At 42.7% G+C, this 24583-nt stretch overlaps 1 protein-coding gene across 1 annotated transcript; it reads right to left on the bottom strand.

Annotated features, from left to right (window-relative positions):
* Positions 1-18127: 18127 nt before the first annotated feature.
* On the bottom strand, positions 18128-23527 carry ZNF691 (zinc finger protein 691). Its single transcript, XM_010996918.3, has 2 exons — positions 23476-23527; positions 18128-19614 (listed from the first exon to the last, which is right to left on the bottom strand). The coding sequence occupies exon 2, from the start codon at positions 19603-19605 to the stop codon at positions 18748-18750; it is 858 nt and encodes a 285-aa protein (XP_010995220.2). The 5' UTR covers positions 19606-19614; positions 23476-23527; the 3' UTR covers positions 18128-18747.
* Positions 23528-24583: the final 1056 nt, after the last annotated feature.

Genomic DNA, 24583 nt, shown 5'->3' on the forward strand with positions numbered 1-24583 from the left:
GAACATAATTATACCTCTCTCGTAGGGTTTTATTAGAGTAGGATTAAGTGGCATTATACATATAATGCTTATTGAAGAGCACCTGCACATATTAAGTGCTCAATAAATGTTAGCTATTCTTATTATCATTATTTTAATGCAAATGATCATATAATAAATCTCTTTCTTTCCAATCTTATACTTCCTCTTTCCTTTTCTGTTCTTCCTGTATTGGTCAGGACCTTTAATACCTCTTGAGCATTAGTGGTGACAGAAGTATCCCCCATCTTATTGGCCCTCTTCTTTATCCATGTTAAAGGAAATGCTTCTAAGGTTCATAAGCATACTTGCACTTTGACATATGAAGTATGATGGAGGTTTTACAATAGCAGCTCTTTTTCATATCAAGGAAGTTCTTTTCTTATTTTTAAAGAGGGACTGAATTTTATTGCATGCTTTCCTAGCACTGAGGGAGACGATCATATTGTTTTACTCCTTTAATTTATTAAGGTGAATTCCACTTGTTGAAAGGGGGAAAATTATTAAGGTGAATTCCACATTGATCAAAGGGGGAAAACTGAGAAGAGGAGTTTACTATGTAGGAGGAGGAAAAGGCACCAAGGTTAACTATGAAGAAATAAATTAACTAAGTCAGTAAATTCAGGAGAAGCTATTCAGATGACTCAGACCTTATGAAGAGAGGGGAGAAAAACAAGCACAAAGTATGGAATGTTCACATTTTTGCGACCCCAGAAGTGAGGGTTCCAAGAACATAGTTGGTTCTTGAAATGCTGCACTGCATAGGCTTTCTCCCTTGGTGCCCCGCCTTTTTCCAATTGCAGTGGGTGCTTTTTATTTTTTTATTCTTTTTTACTTTTACTCCCCTCAACTTTTTATTTTGAAAAATAATCCCCAGAAAAGTTGCAATTCTGGTATAACGAATTAACAGTTTATCCATCACCTAGATTCACCAGTTGTTAACATTTGGCCACATTTTATTTATCTAAGTATCCATCTGTATACTTTTTTCTCTTTTTGCTGAACCGTTTGGAAGTTCCAGACATGACAATACTTGATGCCTGAGGACTTCAGCATGTAGCTCTCTAACAGCATGAACATTCTCCTACATACTTGCAATACCATTACCACATCCAAGAAATTTAACATTAATATAGCTAATATACAATAACATAGAAAATTTCATCAAGTATCACCAAAGTTTCCTTTATAACTTTTTTCTTATTTGATCTAGGACCCAATTAAGGATCCCATGTTGCATTTGGTTGTCAAACCTCTATAGTGTCCTTTAATCTTTATCTTTACTCTAGAAGAGTGCACACACATGCATGTGCACAGGCACACACACATAGGGATGGTCTTCCATGGCTCTACTGTTTGGAAGAGTCCAGGCAAGTTGTCTTTTAGAATGTCCCATGATTTAGATTTGGTCACTCCCCCATCCCCACAATTAGATTCAGGTTAATCATTTTTGGTAAAAGTACTACACGTGTGATGTTGTATACTTCTCATTACATCACATCAGGAGGCACATGTCAGTTTGTCTTACTATTGGTGATGGTTAAGTTTGACCATTTGTTTCAAGTGGTGTCCATCAGAATTCCATTTTGAATGAATTCATATATTTTACTTATTTATTTGGTGGGGTGAGGTAATTAGGTTTATTTATTCTTCGAGGAGGTACTGGGGATTGAACCCAGGACCTCATGCATGCTAAGCATGCACCCTACCACTTAAGCTATACCCTCCCCACATCAGAATTCCGTTTTAAAGGTACCTTTTCCTCTTTGTAGTTAATCAAGTAACCTGTAGAATGATACTTTGAAACTGTATAAATATCCTTTTCCCACAACAATCTTTCACCCAGTGGTGTTAGCATCCATTGATGATCCTTACCTGAATCTATGCATTACATGATGGCTGTAAAATAGGGATCTTCTAAGGCGATAACACCACCTGCAAATGAAATAAGTGAAAGTTAGAGATGTTAACTCTACCTTGGGAGAAGATCTGGAGAGGCACTTACAAGGGACTTATGCAGAAGACAAAAGACCTGATGTCATGAAAGAAAAGATTATCTTGAGCCTTTACACCCAAGAAAGCTTCTGGGTTCTAGATCCATAAAACAGTTGTTTCTCCTGTCAACTTCAATTTAATTGTCAAGATAACATGCAGTTGCACATCTGTTCTATCTGTAGGGGCCCTGTAGACTCTTCACCCAGTTTTCTCCAATTACTGAGTTAGAAACATTCAGTCTTGCTCCTGGGTCTCTCCTTTACTCTCACACCACTACCGCACTCACAACATTTCTGACACCAGGTGTACAGGGTGGGGTGGAGGGCGGGGGGCGTCCACACAAGCAAGTCTCTGTAACACCAGGTGGGTGTCCTACAGTTTAACTCCATTATGACACAGTCTACCTGGAGATAGCATCAGATCCCACAGGTTAAGGGCTCAGTCTCATGAGTCTTCCCCCCACCTCCCCACCCCCACACACTTTAGAGGCCAATCCCAAGTAGTAGGAACCCAAGTTAACCACAACTTCTGTCCAATTTGGTTACAAATCGGAGGTTCTCTAACCCCTCCCACCTTGGGTTTAATTACTTGCAAGAACAGCTTGCAGAACTCAGGGAAACACTTAATGATGTTTACCAGTTTATAAAAGAAATGATAAAGGATACAAATGAATAGCCAGATGAACAGATAAATACACAGTGCTTCTGTCCTCAGGGAGTTGGGTTTTATCACCCTCCCAGAATGTGGATGTGTTCACCAACAGGGAAGCCCACGAGCCCTATACTGTTGAGATTTTTATGGAGGCTTCCTCATGTAGGCATGATCAATTACTAACTCCATTTTCAGCCCCTCATCCCTCACGGGGGAAGGATGCAGGGAGCTGAAAATTCCAAACTTTCAATCATGCCTTGGTCTTTCTGGTGAACAGCCTCCATCCAAGAGCCACCCAGGAGCCCACCCAGAGTCACCTCAACAGAACAAAAGACACTTCAATCACCCAGAAAATTCCAAGGGACTTAGTACCCTGTATTGGGGATGGGGTCAAAGACCAAACATTAGAACAAAAGATGCTCCTAGTGCTCCTACCACTTAGGAAATGACAAGGGTTTTAGGAGCCCAGGAACCAGGGGCAGAGAGTAATACACACTGCTATTATCTCATAGTTATATCTTATGATATACTATCAAAACCAGGAATATGACATTGATACTATGAATGTGTTATTTACCACATGTGCATACTTGGATAACCACCACCACCATGAAGATACAAAACTGTTTTATCACCACAACGTTCTCCCTTGTGTTACTGTTTATAATCACACACACCTCTCACCCCCACTGGTATTTTTTTCTCTCAACAGTGTCTTCTAAAGACCAGAAGTTTTAAGTTAAAAAGAAAATAAACAATCCAATAAAAAATGGGTTGTTAACAGACACTTCACCAAAGATTAATGACATGGGTGACAAATGAGCTCATAAAAAGATTTGCAATATTACTAGTCATTTTGGAAATAAAAATTAAAATCACAACTGTACATCTTTGTAAAAATAGTTCAGCAGTTTCTTTAAAAAGTAAATATATATATTTTTTAAAAAGATAAAAGTTAAATATACACCTACGATCTGACCCAGTCATTCCTAGGTATTTACTCAAGAGAAATGAAAGCATATGTCCACACAAAGACTTCTACAGGAATGTTCACAGTGGCTTTATTTGTAATAGCCAAAGACTGGCAACAAATCAAACTGTCCACAAATGGGTGAATAGATAAATAGGTGAATGTATGGCCATGTGATAGACTACAACTCAACATTAAAAATGGATGAACTCTTTATGAATCCTGCAGCATGCATGAATCTCAAAATAATTACGCTGAAAGACAAACAAAACAAGAGTACATATTGTATGATTCCATGTGCATAAAATTCTAGAAAATGCAAACAAATCTCCCAATGACCAAAGCAGATTCAGTGGCCACCTGGAACCAAGTGGAGGGTGAAGACGCGAGGGAGGATCACAAAGGACATGAAGCAGTTTGGGGGATGCTGGGTGTGCTCATCATCTTGACTGGAGGGCTGGCTGTACAGGTGCATACCTGTGTCAAATCTTATCAGATTGTACACTTTAAATATGTGTGCTTCATTGTATGCCAATTTTCCCTCAATAAGGCTGTCAAAAACAACCCATTAAAGATTTATTTCTTACTCATGCTCCATGTGCGTCATGAGTTGCTAATGGCATTTTCATTATCCTCACTCTGGGAGCCAGGCTGACGGAGAAGGCACCATCCAGACAGTCTTGGTTGCCATGGTAGAGGGGAATGAGAGTTTGTAGCACATCACATGCTAATTCTTAGAGCTGCCACCCAGCAGCAGCAAGGGCACTCCTAACTTCTGAGTCTTTATTAGGCGCTTATAGCTTCAGGATCATTATATATTCCTGATGCCTTGTAATTCATCATTATGTGGCCCTTTTTAACCCTAGTAATACTTTTTCCCTTATAGTCTGTGATTTCTCCTATTAATTAATGTAGCTACACACTGGCTTTCTTTTGGTAAATAATTGCCTAGGACAGCCTTTGAAATTCCTTTACTTTCAATCTTTCTGTGTCCATACATCTTATTTATTTATTTTTACTGTGTTAAGAACATTTAACATGAGGCTTAACCCTCTTAACAAATTTTAAGTGTACAAGCAGTACTGCTGCCATAGGCACTATGTTGTACTTTCGTTACTACAGGCACTATGTTGTCTTCAGAACGTATTCACCTTGCATGACAAACTTCACACCCACTGAACAACACTTCCTATTTCCCTTGCTCCTGGCAACCACTGTGCTCCTCTCTGTTTCTAGAGCTTGACTATTTTAGCTAAGTGGAATCATTCAATATTTGTCCTACTGTGACTGGTTTATTTCACTTAGCATAATGTCCTCAAGGTTCATCCGTATTATTGTACATGGCAGGATTTCCTTCTTTTGAAAGGCTGATTAATATTCCATTGTATCATATACTGCACTTTCTCTATTTTACATTAATGGACATTTAGGAAATTTCCATATCTTGGTTATTGTGGATAATGCTTCAGTGAACCTGGGAGTGTAGATATCTCTTTGATATCCTTCCTTCAATTATTTTAGATATATGCCGAGAAATAGGATTGCCAGATCATACAGCTGTTCAATTTTTAATTTTTTATAGGAATCTCCACAGTATTTTCCATAGTGGCTGCACCAACGTGTATTTCCTCCAACACTGTACAACGGTTCCAAGTTCTCCACATCCTCACCAACATTTGTTTTCCTTTTTGATAGTGGCCATTCTAACAGGTGTGAGGTAACACCTCATTGTGGTTTTGATTTGCATTTCATTATTTTTGATGCTATTATACATGAGATCGTTTTCTTAACTTTCTTTTTAGTTAGGTCGTTTTTAGTGTATATAAATGCAACTGATTTTTGTATGTTGATTTTCTATTCTGCAACTGTACTGATTTGCTTATTAGTTCTAACAGTTTGTGTGTGTGTGTGTATGTGTGTGTGTGTGTGTGTGTGTGTGTGTTGTCTTCAGGATTTTCTATGTATAAGATTAGTTCACTTGTAAACAGAGATAAATTTACTTCTTCCACTCCAATAGATGCCTTTTATCTATCTATCTATCTATCTATCTATCTATCTATCTATCTATCTATCTGTCTGTCTGTCTATCTATCTATCTATCTATCTATCTATCTATCTATCTATCTATCTATCTATGTAATTTCTCTGGCTAGGACTTCAAGTAATACGTTGAATAAAAGTGTTGAGAGTGGGCATCCTTGCCTTGTTCCTAATCTTAGAGGAAAAGCTTTCAGGTTTTTTTTACCATGGAGTATGATGTTCCTTGTGGGCTTTTCATATATGGCCTTTATTATGTTGAGGTACATTTCTTCTATACCTGGTTTGTTGAGTGTTTTTATCATGATAGGATGTAGAATTTTGTCAAATGCTTTTTCTCTGTGTCAGTTGAGATGCTCATGTGATTCTTGTCTTTTGTCTGTTAGTGGTATATTACATTTATTGATTTTCATATATTGAACCATTCTGTATCCTGGGGATAAAGTTCCCTTAGTCATGATGTATAATACTTTTAATGTGTTGCTGAATTTGGTTTGCTAGTATTTTGTTGAGTATTTTTGCGTCAAATTCATGAAGGATATTGGTCTGTAGTTTTCTTTTCCTGTAGCATCTGTCTGGCTTCAGTGACAGTGTAATGCTGGCCTCATAAAATGAGTTTGGATGTATCCTTTTCAAGTTTTTGAAGAATTTGAGAAGGATTGGTATTAATTCTTCTTTAAATATTTGGTAGAATTCTCCTGTGAAGCTATCTGTTCCTAGAATTTTTTTGTTGGGAGCATTTTGATAACAGATTCAATCTCCTTGGTAGTTACTGGTCTGATCAGATTTTCTGTTTCTTCATGATTCAATCCTGGTATGTTGTATGTTTCCAATAATCTATCCATTTCTTTTAGGTTACCCAATTTTTTGGCATATAATTGTTCATAGTAGTCTCTTATAATCCTTTTTTTCCCTGTGGCATAAGTTGCAATGTCTCCTCTGTCATTTATGATTTTTATTTGAGTCCTTTTCTTTCTTTTCTTTCTTCCTTTTTTTACTTAGTATAGATAAGGGTTTGTCAATTTTGTTGATCTTTTCCAAAGAAAACAACTACTAGTTTTGTTGATTTTTCTATTATTTTTCTAATCTCTATTTTATTTATTTCTGCTGTAATCTTTATTAGCTCCTTCCTTCTGGTAAGTTTGAGTTTAGTTCATTCTTCTGTTTTTAGTTCCTTAGGGCATAAGGTTAGGTTGCTGATTTGAGATCTTTCTCCTTCTTTAGTATAGGCGTGTTCTACTGTAACTTCCCTCTTAGTGCTGCTTTTCTGCATCCCGTAGATTTTGGTTGTGTTTTCATTTTCATTTGTCTCAAGGTATTTTCTGATTTCCCTTGTGATTTCTTCCTTGACCCACTGATTGTTCAAAGCTATTTTGTTTAACTTCCACATCTTTGTGAATTTTCCAATTTTTCCCTCTGTTACTGATGTCTAGTTTTATTTTATTGTAGTCAGAAAAGATACTTGGTATGGTTTCAGACTTCTTTAATTTGTTAAGACTTGTCTCGTGGCCTAGTTTGTGGTCTATCCTGGGGAATGTTCCCTGTGTACTTGAGAAGAACGTGTATTCTGCTGATGTTGGAGGAATGTTTTGTTTATACTTGTTAGGTCTATTTGGTTTATTGTGTTTTTCAGGTCCTCTGTTTCCTTATTGACCTTTGGTCTGATTGTTCATCCATTACTGAAAGTGGGGCACTGAAGTATCCTACTATTATTGTGTGACTGTCTGATTTTCTCTTCAGTTCTGACAATGTTCAGTTCATATATTTTAGTGCTTTAATGTTAACTGTGTGTATATTTGTAATTGTTATATCTTCCTGGTGTCCTTCCTAATGTCCTTCCTTGCTTCTTGTGACAGTTTTTAACTAAAATCTATTTTGTCTTATATAATACTTCTACTCTCCTTGGGTTTTCATTTGCATGAAATATTTTTTCTTCTTTTCACTTTCAGCCTATGTCTATCTTTACATGTAAGATGACTTTCTTGTAGACAGTATATACTGGATTTAAGGGTTTTCTTTAATCCATTCAGCAAGTCTATGTCTTTTTATTGGAGAGTCTATCCATTTATATTTAAAATAATTACTAAAAAGGAAGGATTTACTATTGCCATTTTATTCATTGTTTTCTGCCTGTCTTGTGGCTATTTTGTCCTTTTCCTCTCCTCCTTCCTTATATGTTGTTGATTTTTTGAATTGATATACTTTGATTCCTTTCTCATTTTCTTTTGTTTATCTTCTCTAGGTATTTTGTGTGTGTGTGGCTATCATAGAGCTTACACAGAACATCTTATAGTTGTAATAATCTATTTTAAGCTGATAACAACTTAACTTCAGTTGTGTGTAAGGACTGAAGGCTTTTGCACCTCTCCGCCCCTACTTTATACTGATGTCACAAATTACATCTTTATATAAACTGTATCCAATAACATAGTCTTATAGTTATTTTTATGCTTTTGTCTTTTAAATTCTATACCGAATTAAAAGCGCTTTTCACAACACCATTGCAGCATTAAAGTATTTTCTATTTGTCTATATTTACCATTACTAACAAGCTGTATATTTTTATATGCTTTTATGTTTCTGTCTAGCATCCTTTTGTTTCAACTTGAAAGCTCCTCTTAGCATTTCTTTTAAGGTAGACCTAGTGCTGAATTTCCACAGCTTTTGTTTATCTAGTAAAGTTTTTATTTCTCTTTCATTTTGAAAGACAGTTTTTCCAGATACAGTATTATTGGTTGGCAGGCTCTTTTTCCTTTCAGCACCTTGGATGTATCATTCCACCCACTTCTGGTTTGTATGGTTTCTGCTGAGACTACATTGATAATCTTATGGGAGCTACCTTGTATGTAATGAGTTACTTTTCTCTTGCCATTTTCAAGATCTTTGACTTTTGACGCTTTGATTATAATGAGTCTTGATGAATCCTTTGGATTCATCCTACTTGGAATGAGCATCTTGAATTTGAATGCCCATTTCCTTCCTGAGTTTTGGGAGTTTTTGGCTATTATTTCTTCAAATAAGTTATCTGTCCTTTTCCCCCTCTGTTCTCTTTCTGGAAGTCCCATAATGCATATATTGGTCTCCTTTATGGTATTCCATAAGTCTCCTAGGCTTTCTTCATTCTCCTTCTCCTCCTTCTCCTCCTCCCCCTCCTCCTCCTCCTCCTTTCTTCTTTCTTTTGTTGTTGTTGTTGTTGTTGTTTAGTTTTTGTTCCTCTGACTCAGTAACTTCAAATGACCTTCTTTGAGTTCATTTGGTTTTTTCTCCTGTTTGATCAAGTGTGCTGTTGAACCCCTCTCATGACTTAAATTCAGTTACTGTATTCTGTAGTTCCAGAACTTCTTTGCTTCTTTTCAGAGTTTCTATCTCTTTGTTGATATCCTCATTTTGTTCATGCATCATTTTCCTGATTTCTATTTTTTTAATGGAATGGCTTCAGGGAGGGGAAGACCTTCAATAATTAGCCTGACTAGAGATTCTGGGGATCTCTAAAAACATGTTATTTCTCTAAGCTCATGCAAATTTTGCAATGAGAGAGGTTTGCTGGTTTCCTTCTTCATAATCTCTTGCTCCCTCTGGTGTCTTTCTGTGGTACTGCAAGTTCTCTGGTGCTGCAGCATCAAGCCATCTCACTCAGCAACATCCCAAAGTATGTTATGCTCAGTGGCATCCGAAGTATTTTGGGTTCCCATCGGTACCCCAAATTAAGTGAGACATAAACCCATCCATCAGGAAGCCCTCTAAAATGCCAGGATGTTGAATGTACATTCCACTCTCCTTCCCACTACAACACCCACACCTAATAGAACAACCCAACTTAAGCTGTGCTGGCTTGTGTGTTCCTGGAATTCTCAAAAAGGCGTTTTGGGCCATACATTGTTGTTAAATCAATGTCCCTGCTGCAGACTGAAGGCTGGGACTTCCTATCCCACCATGTTTCTGAGATCACTGCCTTATCTCTTTCTTGTAATATAATATTTAATTTTCTCTAAACCAGCATCAATTATTGGACATATTTCAATTCTGGAGATGTTAAAATGTGGAGGAGAAAAGACCAGTAGCAATAGTAAGACATTATACACAGGAAGATGAGCCACAGTCTTGTTATGGTAGAAACTCATCTCTAAGTTTTAGGGTAAAAGGTTAGGGTGCTGTAAAAGAGAGACAAACAATACAGTGGTTTGGAGTACAAAAAAGTGTGTTTCTCCCTCACTAACAGTTGTGATATGTGCATCCAAGTGAATGGGGCAGCGTTGCTACATGCTAAATTCAAGAACCCAGTTCCTTTTATCCTGTTGCTCTGCCATCCACTCAGATGCAATATCTGGGACATACTTATAGTAAAAATGATTCATTGTTTACCTGAAACTCAAATCTAACTAGGTATCCGGTGTTTTATCTGGCAAGTCTACACTAGGATATTGTATAGTCTGCAACCATCAAAGCTGGGTTCCTACAGGTTACAGCTGATGAAAAAGAGAAAGAAAATGAGGTGAAGGCATGCCTGCTTTCCTGAGGGTCTAGGCCAGGAACGTCATATACCATTTCTGCTCATTTTCCATTGGCAAGAACTTAAATTATATGATTATATCTAATCGCAAAGGGGACTGGGAAATGTTAGTTAAGTGCCCCCAGTAGAATGGGTGAACAGATATTGAAGGACAACCAGCAGTCTTCATCATAAGAAGGTGGTCTTCTACATGCTTTATTTCTTCTTTTTCTATCTCTGTACTTTGGCTCTACATTTTGGGGGCTTTTCTAGATGTTATCTTCCAAGTAGTTTCTTGAATATGTTATTTTAGCTACCTTATGCTTAATATCCAAAAGCCATTTCTTATTTTCCAATTGCTCTCTTTCCACTAGCAATCTTTCTTATTCTAGCAGGTAGTATCTTCCCAGAGTTTCCTAAGAATATCATTAGAATTTTTAAAGATTCTGCTGTGCCAGAGAGCCTAGAAATAAACCCAGGCCTTTATGGTCAATTAATCTATGACAAAGGAGGCAAGAATATACAATGAGGAAAAGACAGTCTCTTCAATAAGCAGTACTCAGAAAACTGGACAGTCACATATAAAAGAATGAAATTGGAACATTTTTTCACACCATGTACAAAAAAATAAACTCAAAATGGATTAAAGATCTAAATGTAAGACCAGAAACCATTAAACTCCTAGAAGAAAATATAAGCAGAATACTCTTTGATATAAATTGTAGCAATATTTTTTGGATCTATCTCCTAAGGCAAAGGAAACAAAAGCAAAAATAAACAAATGGGACCTAATTAAATGTAAAATCTTTTACACAGCAAAGGAAACTGCTGACAAAACAAAAAGACAACCTACTGAATGGGAGAAAAATTTCTGCAAATGATATGACCAACAGGGGGTTAATATCCAAAATATACAAACAGCTCCTATACCTCAACATCAAATAAACAAACAACCTAACATCGCTACTTATCAGAGAAATGCAAATTAATATCACAAGATATCACCTCACAGCTGTCAGAATGGCTATCATCAAAAAGATTACAAAGAAGAATTATTGTCAAGGATGTAGAGAAAAAGGGAAGCATACCCTTATACACCTTTGGTGAGAATATAAATTGTGGAAGACAATATGGAGGTTCCTCAAAAGCCAAGAAACAGAACTACCATAAAATCTAACAATCTCATTCTTGGGTATATATATATGAAGAAAATGAAAACACTAATTTGAAAGGGGGATACATACACCCCAACGTTCATAGCAGCATTATTTATAGTAGCCACCCCCTATTCTGAAGGTAAAGGGGTAGAGGGGACTGGTACAAGCTTCTGCATAGACAAACATGTATAAACTCCCTAGTTTTTAGGTCCACTTTTCACGTCTGTCCTCAGTACTTGCCAATTATGAACTCAGAGCCTCTCTGGGATTTTGCCAGGAAGATTGGCTCTTACTTCCATTACCTATGTTCTGAGTGATGGCTTCTTCCAATCTGCTGAGCCACCAATGAAGGTTATCTATTTCTAGAGATGTGCTGAAGTCGCTACACCTGCCACCCCTCTTCCCTGCTGTTCCCTTTGCTGTTATGTGTTTAAATCCCTTTTCTGTCATCTTAAAGGGGCCTCAAAAGGAAAGGGAAACAACCACTTGTGCTCACACTACTGTCTTGAATCTTTAATATGTTCACATGCTTTGCAAACCTCCAAGGGTATTTATTTGTTTGTTTATTTTAACACTGCTTTTGGGGGTGGGTATACACTGTTAAGCAATGAGGCCTTTGTTCTGCTGAGCTTGATGTGTTTGTGTATATAAATTAGTATCAGAGACTGAGGAAGGCTAAACAGCTTTTCATAATAGAGTAAAACCACCTCGAGTTCCCAGAGCAATCTGAGAGAGAAATAAGGGCAGTGATGGGAGGAAAGGAGTGCATGTTAGTCACATGCCATGATGTGACCCCTCCCCAAGACTCCTAATTTAAACGTACAAAATCCTTGGTGGAACAGAACTTCTCAGGGAACCCATGAAGGTGCTTAGTTCTGTGATGGGGCAAATGGGGACAAAACAGATGATGAAATAAAATTCATATTTTATGGCAAGAATCAAGAAAAATTTAAACAGAATTTTCTCTTGCTTCTTTGGGCATCCTCCCTCCCCCTTGGTGTGGGCTGTGCATCTGCATTCACCAGACCTCCTTAGAAGATAATCTTCCTACTTAATCTTGAAAGGGGCCAGGATGGCCCATGACCTACTCCTTGCTTTGTATACAGAGACCTGGATTGTGTAAACTGTCAATAACATGTCATTCAATGTACAGCCCTCCATCTCAAAAATGTATATAACTGAGCTTCAACTTCTAAAGGGCCGAGCAGTTCTGGGAGCTTTCTCAGAGGCTGTTCCAAGGTTAATCCTCAGTTTGGCTCAAATAAAATTTTCCATTTCCTTCTTAGATTGGCTGATTAACTTTTTGCCAACAATGAGAAGGCTTACATAGACCACTGGAGCCTCGGGCAAAAGACCATGAGAGCATAAGTCCCGGAAATCTGCAGAAACTGTGTGGTGGGTTTGGACTCTTCAATGCTGTGGCTCTGGCAAGCCTCTGAGGCAACCATAGAGTGCGTCTCTGTGTGTTGGGAGGCCCTACCTGGCACCTGGCTTATACATGCACATTCCCAACTCACCTGACCCTTTTAGTTCATATGCCACACTAGCCTGAATGTTCTTCCTAAAGGATGAATGTGATCATGCCATTCCTCAGCTTTAAAATTCTCTGTTGTCCACAACCTCAAACTCTTTATCCTCACATCCAACATCCTTCATGATCCAGCTCCCAACTACCTTACCAGCTTCATCTCCTCCTCACACAGGACACTGTTAACTCCATCAAATGTTTCACTGCTCCCTAAAACACTAAGGCTTCCCTTCTATCTGAAAGAACCTTCCTCTTCTTTACTGAGTACTCACTCTTCAAGAGCAAATTCAATCATTCTCTCAGCCTTCTCCTCCTCTGTGAAGTTAGCCATCCCATCCGTGTTCCCCCAACAACACTTCATTCAGAGGGGAGTTTCTCTTCCTCTGAGTTCCTTGCAGGAAGTGATACAGGAAAAAACATGGCGGGGGCGGTGAGAGGATGGCCACATTCCAGGTCCCAGACGAGTCCCTGGGACGTGCCCCACCAAGCGAGGATCCTTGGCTTCACACAGGAAAGAATTCAAGAGCGAGCCATAGTTGAGTAAAGGTAGATTTACTCAGAGAGGTGTACATTCCATAGACAGAGTGCAGACCACCTCAGAAGGCAAGAGAGAGAGAGAGAGTGAGAGACAGACAGACAGACAGACAGACAGACAGTGTGCAATCTCAAGGTGCAGTGTTGCTAGTTTTTATATGCCAACAAGTGAGAGGATTACTCCCACTGCTTTGGGGAAGGGGTGGGGATTCCTAGGAATTGGGCCACTGCCCTCTCTTTGACCTTTCATGGTTAGCTTCGGAAATGCCACAGCACTTAAGGGTGTGTCATTCACCATGCTAGTACATTACAGTGTGTGTAATGAAGCTCAGTGTCCACTGGGCATTGAATCCCTGCCATCTTTGGCCTCCAGGTCTATTGGGAGTTGACTTTTCTGCCATCTTGGTGCTAATTGCTGTGTCATTCCTTTAACGCCTGTGTCCTGCCCCCTTCCTTCCTATCTCAGGACTGTGTCTTATTCACTGGGGACCCAATGTCCAGTGCAGGCAGGTTAAGGGCCTCTTTGGGCTCCTACAGCACCCTGGGTACAACTGTAATGACACCTAGCATCCGGCACTGGAACTCTGGGTTTATGTGCCAATCCCCCACACTCAAGAGGAGAAACTGGGAAAAGCAGGGTAGAAATTACTTTTTTTTGAAAGAAAAATTTATACTTATAAAGGAACACTCCATTTGTAACCCACTGCATCAGGGGAAGATGATTCTAAATCATAAGGGAAGCTCACCAATGGAGAGGCATAAACCCACATAACACCTTACCCTTGTTTACCATGCTTTACTGGTAACCTCCCATGACCGGCTTCCTCCTCTGCTCCCACCTTTCATTATTTCGTCTTTGGCCGAAGATATATTTAAACTGCTGGTTTAGGCCACCTGGGAGGTGTGAACGGAAAAACACTGCAAACCATATCAGTAAACAAAGAATACTGAAGTCATCAAGTCATCAGCCATCCCTCCAGGGAAGACAAGCCTGCAGCCCGCCTCTGCAGCCACTCACAATGGTGCACCCTGAGGGGACTCAGAATAATAAAGGACAGGATACTGGCCCTAGACAGCTAGGTGCTTGTCAAAGGAATGAATTCAATGAGCCCAAATGTTTGCTTCCTCCCATACACAGAAAAGCACTAAATTCTTTAACTTCAGATGCCTAGTTTTCTTTAGATAACAAGCTATCTTTCATTGTTTCAACTACCTGGTCTTTGTTGTAAAGGTCCTGTATATCCTAGCTCCTCCTCTACCTCTTCGGGGCAGTCCCTCAGAGCAAACGGAGAGGCTGTCATCCCGGCTCGAGTCCTCCCACCAAATAAAACATAACTCTCAACTTTTAGGCTGAGCATTTATTTCAGTCAACAGAGGGTTAACTCATTTTTCCTGGGTATCTCCCAGGTATACATGAGGTATACATGTGAATAAATTTCTGTTTTCCTCTTGTTAATCTGTCATTTGTTACAGAGGTCTCAGCCAAGAACTCTAAAGGGTAAAGGGAAAGTTCTTTTTCCTCCCCAACAGGGGGTGCGGCTGCCAGGGGCCTGGAGGCTCCTCCCCCTCCCACCAGTCCCTGGACACCCACTGCAGGTAAATGAGCTATGTGGGCTGCACCCTGGGCTGGCATCTCAGCCCAGGACTTGGGAGCATTAGGGTTGGTGGAAATTAAACCCAGCGTGGGAGCCACAGGCCAGTAGGCTGAGGCCCTGGACAGTGTCCCAGAGCAGGGGAAAGAGGAAGCCCTGTGGCTTCCCAGAGTCAAACTAGGAGGAGGAATAGCAAGTCCCTGGAGTCCTGGGGTTTCACAGGACATTGCACTGCCCAGGAGACACCCTTGGGGTGGGGTAGGGTGCGGGAACAAGAAGGAGCCTCACAGGGCTCCTGCTCATCTCTCTGTCCTTGTCCACATCTACCCCCAGCAGACCTTCCCCTCAGCAGCCTGGCTCTGGCTCTGTACACCTCATCTTTCTCAGGAATATCAACCCCCAGGCCCAGCCAAGCCACCATGGGAAAGATATGAGAGAACAACATGCTTCTGGAATGGGACTACTCTAGAAAGCAGCAGGGGTCCAGGGAGTAAGGTTAGCAACCATGTGGTCATTAAGAAGAAGGCATTAGTATCAGGCCTGGGTTGGTTAAAATTCCAGCTCAGCCACCGAGCAGCCATGTGACCTTAAATGAGCAAATTATTTAACCTCACTGAACCTTGACTTCATCATCTGCAAAATGGGAACAATAATTACAGAATAATGAAGATTTAGAAATTAGAATCAATAGTAAATGCTATTATAATCAGTATTTTCCAATATCCAGGCCTGTGTACGATTTGTCAGGCCTCTCTTCCAGGCTCCAACAAAAAAAATCCTAGAACTTGCCTGCACTACTGTACTGTGATAGTGAATTGGTAAGAAATTATGTTACCCAGACAGGAATGGGTTAACATCTCCCTGTTGACTAGAGCCTCTGGGAAAATGCCTTGATTCCAAGGGGTGAGTATTGGATGGCAGGCAGCAAGGGCTGTGACAGCAGAAGGAACACAGAACTTTTCAGAAAGAGACCAGGGGTGACTGCCTGTTCCAATAGAGGGTGGGGCCCAGGGGCTCCATCTATGGCTGTGTTGATGTCCCTTGTACCTTTCCTACCATGGGGTGAGAGTTCAGCGGTCAAGTTCCTCCAGCGTTGGGGGAAGAGACAGGGCCTGAACGCAGGGTACGTGTGCACAGCTCTTCCCTTCTCTCTGCCTACCCGCAATCTCCCCTCCCTCCTCCAGACGGCTCAAGTACCCAGTTAAAATTCCCTTAGGTGACTGCTTCCTGACACATAACTGCTCAATAAATGTTGGTGGAACAGAATTGCATGCAGGCCATAAGGTTGACTGGTGGTGGGGAAAGGGCTTTCCCTGAACTCAGTCCAGAGGCAGCAAGCCTGAGGGTGGTTACCACCCCAGGATCAAGTGCCAGGAACTGACAGGGGCCCCATCCACAGGGGCCTGCTGTCGAAACCTGGCAGCTACCCCACACTAGAGAACACAGGAGCCACGTCTTCACTGTCAGTATTCTAGCAACTAGGAGGGAGGGAGGAAGGAAAAGGAAGAAAAAGGGGAAGGGAATGAAGCAGAAAGTAAAGCAAGCTAGCAAAAAAGGAAGTTAGAGACTGAATAAATGGACAAGTCAGGACTCAAAAGTCTGGACCAAAATAGAAGCCCTGGCCTGAGAACTTGGTCCAAAAAGGGGAAACGAGATTGGCCAGCAAGTTATGCCCCAAGATCAAAGCAGGTCCTGCGTCTCACTGGCAGCAGACACTCCCACTCACAGCAGCTGTCACAAGGGCTCTGGGTCTGGAAGGATAATGGTTCCGAGCTGCCCAGGCTGAGACCAGTAGACCTAGCTTGGTAATGAGCTTAATGAAGACCTTGGTCTTGGGATCAGACATGCTTGATTTGAATCCCAACTCAGCCATTAGATCAGGTCATTCCACCTCTTAGAATTTTATCTTGAAAACAGGGGCACTACTACCTGGCAGACTAGTCATGGAGGTCAGAAATAACAGGTGGCCCTCAGGAAGTGCTTGCTGGATGGCAACTTTTATTATCAGGGAGCAATTCATACATGCAAGTTTGGGTGACCATATGTTTAAAATAGCTTGTATGGAGATTTTCAAGGAGCAGGAAAATGTATACAAAATAAAAGTGCTTTGTAAATTGAGAGGTACCCTACAAATGTTAGGGAATTGTTTGGAAATTCTTTTATGGCTGGAGAAAATACAGGCTTTGGGCTTGGGCCCTGCCACTGATTTGTCATGTATGCCTGTTTGGCATCTGTCACATGTGGGTCATTTCTACTTCACAGGGTTGTTGTGAGAATTCAACAGGATGATGAGTGGAAAGCTCCTGGCACATCCCTTCCTGGGTGGGTGAGGACCCCATGTCACAGGTCAGGTCATACGGGCACCAGAATCACATTCTGCCGACTGGCTACAAACGAACAGGGTCCCTCACTCCGGAAGAGCAGGACCTCAGATTGGCGAAAGGTAGAGGGATGTCTTCTGTATATGTTGCAGGAAATTTGGGTGAACACTAAATAAATGTCCATGCAGGAAACACTGAAACCTGCCACATGCAGCCAGGCCTTCAGAAGGAAAAGCAGCCAGGTATGACCCCTACCAAGCTGTCCCAGACTTAGGAACTTAACTATTGCTACTAAGGGCAAAGACTCATTTGAGATTTATTGTGTCCCACCCCTCAGTCCCTACTCCCTGGCACTCATTTTCCCTCAACACAGAGTTAAGCGTCAATCAGTAATCAGTCTAAAGGTTGAAAAGGTTCTCGTGCTTGGCACTGACATCCCACAGAGCAAAGGGTCCAGGGCCATATCAAGAAGGCACACCAGCTCCCACTTCCAGGGAATCACTTGGTCCCACCACATACCCGCTGGGTGACTTCACAACCAGTGACTTCACCTCTCCACTCCTGTCTCATCTTACTTCCCTGCGGGCTGCTAAGACAACCAAATGAGATAATGAATGTGAACGTGACCTACAGAATATAGGATACAGTGGACGGTCAATTAATATTAATTCCTTCCCTTCCCTTTCCTCTTCACAGGCCCCAAGAGTCAGCCTTTCTTTTGCTTTTCAGAGCAGCCACTCACTCTGTCTTTCTTGGACTTCAACTCCCTTCTGCAGTGGCTGCAGTATGACCATCTCCCCACTCCTTTGATGCCCACAAATAAGTACACAGGTCCTTCTCATTCAAGGTTTTACTGCTAATCACTCTGGGGAAACAGATGTAGGTTGGGGCAGGGGTGACAAGTCAGACATGGGGGAGTGTGAAGGTCCCTGGATCATGGCTCCTTGAGGGCTTCCCTTTCATTCCTAAGGCAGGACCCCAGACCTCTTCTCCAAGCCAAGGAGGCCCCTTTCCCCTCTGCTCCACCCAGCCCAGTTGGAGTACAGCAGGTAGGGACCGGTGGACCACTGCAGTGTGCCCTAAGCAGTGCACATACGATACGGAGGACCTCCAGACCATGATGCCCATCTCATAGGTACTTCCTCAAAGTCCAGGGGATGGTTGCCCTAATGATATGAGCATGTACTAAGCCTACCCTATTTCTCTTTCACCCCAAGGAGATGAAGGCAAGATGGCATCCTCTGACTTTCCACAGCAAGAAACTGGCCTGGAAAAAAGAAAGGACTTTTACTCAGAGTCCCTTCTCAGGACTTCCTGGAGATCCTGGCTTCAGAGACAACAGAAAACCATTTTCCAAGGTGGGACGAAGTGCTTGAGGTCAAGGGGACAGCAGCAGATCCTAAAGATCTTTCTACACTAGGGTGGGGTCTCCTGCTCTCTGTCCCTCGCCCTCCTTCAGCTGGAATCTTTCCCGGCCTGTTCTCCCCGGTGCGTTTTCTGGTGGCGGATGAGATTGGAGCTGCGGGAGAAGTGTTTCCCACACTGAGTGCACCGATAGGGCTTCTCGCCCCGGTGGGTCCTCTGGTGAGCTCCAAAGTTGGAGATGTCACTGAAGGTCCGGCCACACTCGGCACACTCGTAAGGCCTCTCGCCCGTGTGTGTGCGGTGGTGCACGCCAAAGCTGGAGCTGTTGCTGAAGCTCTTCCCGCACTCGCAGCAGATGTAGGGCGCGGGCTCCAGGTGGGTCCGGTAATGCACCGCCAGCGCCGAGCTCTGGCTGAAGCTCTTGCCACAGATGTCACAGCGGAAGGGCCGCTTGCCCAGGTGATCCTGCTGATGCGTGGTGAGGTCCGAGTGCCGCCGAAAGCTCTCCTCACAGTTGGGACACTTGTAGTGCTTCTCCTCCAGGTGGATCCGCTCGTGCCGGATGCGGTTGGAGCTTCTCGAGAAGCTCTTGCCACACTCAGAACACTTGTAAGGCTTCTCACCCGTGTGGATCCGCTGGTGTGTTCTCAGGTTGGAGGTGTTATTGAAGGTTTTGCCACACTGGGCACAGATAAAGGACTTCTCGTCGGCCTCGGGCCTCGGGGGAGAACAGGGGTCCTCTGGCTCCAAAGCGGGGCCAGTGACTGTCTGCCGTGGCTTTTCTGGATGGATCCCTTGTGGCCCCTCTGACGAGCTTTCTTGCCCGAGCTCTTTATCCCCATCTGGGATCCGAAAACCCTCTGAGTCATCCACTCTCCAGGGCTCATTACCCCGTTCCCCTTCCTCGGGCAGGTGCTGTTCTGGGCTCTGCTCCTTCTCACTGCCCATCTCTGAACCCTGAGAATGAACACAAATGGCCAACACCTTTATTCCTTGGGTCAGGCCAGACCCCAGGGAACCTTTTGTTCTGGTTGAGGGGGTGTACACCGTCCCCATGGAACCATCCATCAGCAATAACCTCAATTAACCAGAATACTTGGCTAGAATGCCTTTACTTACTAACTTTCAAATGACAAACTTCCCGACATTTAAAGCTACCCCAGAGCAAAGAGAAGGCCCCAGCTTTGTCCACCCTCAACAGGTATCTGTAATTTGTATAATGTCACTTTTCTTAATACCACTAAACAATGACAGGCTAGACTATCATTCACGTGTAAGTAAAGGAGCTTCCATTTGGGAATGAGTTTGATTTTTCTGCCTAACTGTAAGTTAATGGAAATTTCCTCTGTTTAATTTCTTTTGAAAAAACTTCTTTAAAAGTATCCATCTATTTGCCTGCTTTCAAAATGGAGACAACAGAACCTCTAATCCTGGAGGCTCTCCTAGTTTTTATACAAGGCCCAGCTTTGAATCCTCTTAAACGTTTCACCGCCTTCCAGTTCCCAGACCTTACCATAATCCAGCAAATAAAGGGTTAGCATCTGGGCCCTCCAAGACCTACAGCAGGGCCTGGGCTGTGTCTGTTCTGACTGGTCATCACCCACTTCCACACTCAAACACTACACACAGCAGTGTATACACACAGAGTCTCACACACATTCACAACACACACACATACCACACACGGTCACACACACACATCACACACACCACACACAGCCCTCCCACACATATTGCCACATTCCTGGCTGCACATACAGCTAACCTCTCACAACTCATGCAATCTCACACACACACTCATGTGCCCCCTCCCCACGCCCCGCTCCCACACACAGGGCCCAACACAGGGCATACTTATGCAAGTATCAGTAAATGCTTGCTAAGCTGCAAAGACTTCTTTGAGTTCCTACATCCAAGGGCAGGAAATGAGGGGAAGAAAGTACTTCTGATAAGAGGGGAGTGATGTTTCCTCTGGGCCTTGAAGAAATAAAGACATTTCAAAAGGCAGAGTGGGCTGGTGGAGATACTGTACAGAGTAACATGAACAAAGGGATGAGGGAGGGAAGCACAGACTATGATGGGTCACTGATGACAGAAAATGAAAGATTGATAACTGCTTCAAGTCAGCAAGGATCCGTGGAAAACAGCACCACAGAATCACTGAGTCTATGGACTCCATGGAAGGGGCACTGACTACATTCAGGGTGGGATCCCAGTGGTGACACATACTGTCTTTACAACTCTGCAAATTATCCAACTACTCTGAGCCTCAACTCTCACATCACTAAAATTGTGATACCGACCGACACTGCAGGACTTTGATAGAGACAAGGCCTATAATTTGCTCAGTGTAAGGTGTGGCATTCAGTAAATGACAGCTGCTATTATAATTGTTGAAGACACAATATGCTAGCCCTGTGAAGAATGCAAGAATGAAAAGGATCCCTTACATGATCTTCTTTGGAAAAAAAAATTTTTTTTAATAAAAAAATGGTACAAAACTATATAATCTAAAATGTGAAATACAGACAGCAACTCAAATCTTTAAGGAAGCGGGTGGAGGGGGTCCAGCCAACTTTTTCTGTAAAGGACCAGAGAGTAAATATTTAGTAAATATTTGTGGCCATGGGATCTCTGTTGTAGCTACTCAACTCTACCATTGTATCATAAAAGCAACCACAGAAAATCCGTAAATGACTGGGTGTAGCTGTGTCCTAATAAAACTTTATTTAAAACAAAAGGAGGCAAACTATAATTTGCCAATCTCGATTAGAGTGTTTCTTCAAGAATATAGATAAGCGATGTGAAAAATCACAGGCCTGCTTCACTTTCAAAAATGCAAGTGAACATCAGAAACAACTTATTCCTTGATACTTATTCACTATTTCCTGACTATTCTTTAAAAACTTACAACCTCTTCCCCCACACTCCCAATCCCCCTGCCCCTTAGCACTTCTCACCTAACAATCTACTTTTTACGTCTATTACTTGGTATCAGTCTCCCCCTGCAAAAACGTAAGTCCCATGACAGCTGGCTTCTTTGTTTTATTCATTAATGCAACCCAAACTCCTATAGTGGCAGTTATATATAGCAGATCCTTAATAAATGTTGGTTGAATGAACTGAATGAAGACCAGGCTTCCTGTCTCCAGAACCCATTTTATCCTTACTTGTGTCTATTCTCACCCACTGTTCCTTAGCAATCTCTTAATTCCTGCCCACTTTCTCATCTCTGCACCCACACAATCTTATACTTGCTTTTACAGAGATTTACAATTATTTGTTTACATGTCATGTAACAGTTTCCACCATTAGTTTACAAGTGCAGGACCTGGGACATTTTGGTAATCCCTCCAGCACAAGGCCTGGTGCCCCAAACTGTTTTAAGTATGAGTGAATGGATACGATCTTAGTTCCCTTGCTACCCCTGCCCACCCCATCAAGGGCTCTAATCTCTTTTTATACAATGAACTACATAACCTCCACTCACTACCAATCCTGCTATTCTGAGAACCTACAATATACCAAGCTCTGACTCTACTCAGGGCTGAATGCTGGGTCAAAATAAAAGCAAAAAGAGTTAGGACTATAGTCACTACCCTACAACAGTTTATGGTACAGCACAGTGAAAACAGGCCATGAACTCCAGACACTCATAGGGTAGGTTAAGCTGCAGGGAAAGGAGGGAAACTGTAATTTGTCCAAGGGCACATAGCAAGTGAGTAGAACTGAGAGCTATGCCCATCACTCCAAAGCCAGTGCTTTTAAGCATACACTAGTATCGGAGGGAGGAGAGAAAGAAGGAAGGAAGAAAAGAAAGAAGGAAATAAAAACAGTGCCACCGGAGTTCTGATGACACAGGCATATCTCCCTGAAGAGCTCAGGGATGAGCAGCTTTACAGCAAAGGTGGTCTTTGAGCTAGGACTTGCAGGATGGGTGAGCAGGATTGGGACTTACAGAGGTGGGGAGCCCACGATCTACCAAGACAGTGGCAGGTAAAGTAAAGAGGCACTTTCACATCACATTTCAGAGATTTGGGAGAGAATGGGGCTTGTGGGACTTGTCCTCCCAGGAGTCTCAAGAGGTACAAGGAGGACCAAGAATGGAAGGGATTGAGGAAGTGGAGAAGGAGCCAGGTCTAAGAAATAAGCTCCAAGAAAATGGGCAAGAAGATGGGGCTGGTGATCACAGATGCTGAAGGTCAAGGGCCTGGGTTAGGGGCAAGGGGCCCAAGCTAGAAAGCGGTATAAAGGGCCAAAGTTTGGTGTCTCTACGGTCAAGCCGAGAGCTGGGGGTAGGAAGGGGAGAAAGGAGTTTGGAAAGATGAGGGAAAATGTGTGAAAGAACAGGGAACTGAACAGCGGAGGTGGATAAGGGATCAGAGATAGTGGAGGAACAAGAGTCAGGGGGTCCGAGGAGATGGTCAGGGGTTGTGTGTAGCCGGGTGAAGTCTGAGGGTACAAGCGTTCTAGAGGACAGGAGCTGGGTTCAGAATTGCCGGCGGGCTTCGGCCTGTAGGGCTGGGAGAGAAGCTGGGGCTGACCCCAAAGGTACGGTCAGTGGCGGCGGTGCTGAAGTAACCAAAACAGGAGAAGGGCGGGACGGTAGGGGCTGGGGCCGAGAGCCTGGCCGTGCAGGCCGGGGGAAGGAGACAGGGGTCGGGGCGGAGGGACCACAGAGCCCCCTGTGCTCCCCACTGGGTCCGTGGAACAAAGCCACAATTCCAAGTCCCCGGTGAGTGGGAAGGGGCCATGTTTACAGTTCCCCGCGAAGCCATGTGCGCCTCCCTCGCGACCTCGGGCCCAACCCCGACCCACCTCTCTCCCGCCGCTCTGTCGGGTACAGCGCCGTCTGGCTGGACCGGGGGGAGGACCCGGAACCGGAACCCAGAAGGGATCCGCCCTACCTCTTCAGGATTGGCTCTCGAGCACTGTCTTTCCTTTCCATTGGCTAAACTGGCTGCCACAACGCAAGAGACCCAGGCTGAGCGACCAATAAGCTTCGGCCCTGCCCATGACCTGCTGGGAGTTGTAGTCCTACCAAAGAGAGTAGCCGCGGAGAAGAAATTTGAGAAGTTTAGAACTGTGTACTGGAGACTGGGGTCCTTCTAAGGTAGTCGGATTTCCTTCCACGCTCTGGCGTTAAAAGCCCAACGTGCAGGGCCACCGGTCTGGGAAGTTGTAGAATATGTAGAGCTACCCTACATGATCTCCAAGGGGTCATGAACTGAGAGTTTCTTCTCTACTTTGAGTTGGTGACCCTTGATGGTCCTGTGGGCATCCCATAAAGCGTAGAGTCCTGCGCCACACTGGAGGTTTATAATTTAAAGTCAAAAGATAATGGAATTGGAAGGGGGTTTAAAGATTAGCTAACCCAATCCCCTTTTAAGAGAAGCTAAACATTTGTCCAAGAAACCACTTGTGCTTTCGCAAAGCCCCTTGCGCAGGGATTTTTCTGGATGCTACAGTATTTAAACCTGACTGTCGTTCATCAGTCCAGACACAAGACGACCACTAAGGTATATCCAGGACTACGATTTTTTGTTTTCAGGTTTAACTTCAAAACAAAACAAAACAAAACAAAAAAAAAGTCTAATTGAATTTGTAAGGCTAAAATTCTACAGATCTCTCATATCTTCAAGATATTTCAGTGCAAAGAAAAAAATTATTGTCTTCAGAGCTAGATACACCAGATTTATAATCCCAGGTCCACCACCTAGCCATTTAAAGCATGATTTCCTTTTCCTTTTCCTATAAAATCCCTGGCAGAACTACTGCAAGGATTTAATGAGTTAACATATGTAAAGCTTCTGCGGCCACAAATGTCAGTTCTCTTTCCTGCTGGTAAGTCTTTGGGTGCAGCCAGTGTGAACAATGTGAGTTAGTTTTAAGTTAGGAATAGTCACGAAAGTACGTTTGAAACTCA

The sequence above is a fragment of the Camelus dromedarius genome, chromosome 14, assembly GCF_036321535.1.
Source record: "Camelus dromedarius isolate mCamDro1 chromosome 14, mCamDro1.pat, whole genome shotgun sequence".
Taxonomy (NCBI): domain Eukaryota; kingdom Metazoa; phylum Chordata; class Mammalia; order Artiodactyla; family Camelidae; genus Camelus; species Camelus dromedarius.

Bases quoted from the DNA above. Each gene is read 5' to 3' on its own strand.
- ZNF691 (XM_010996918.3), bottom strand. From the start codon at position 19,605: ATGGGCAGTGAGAAGGAGCAGAGCCCAGAACAGCACCTGCCCGAGGAA.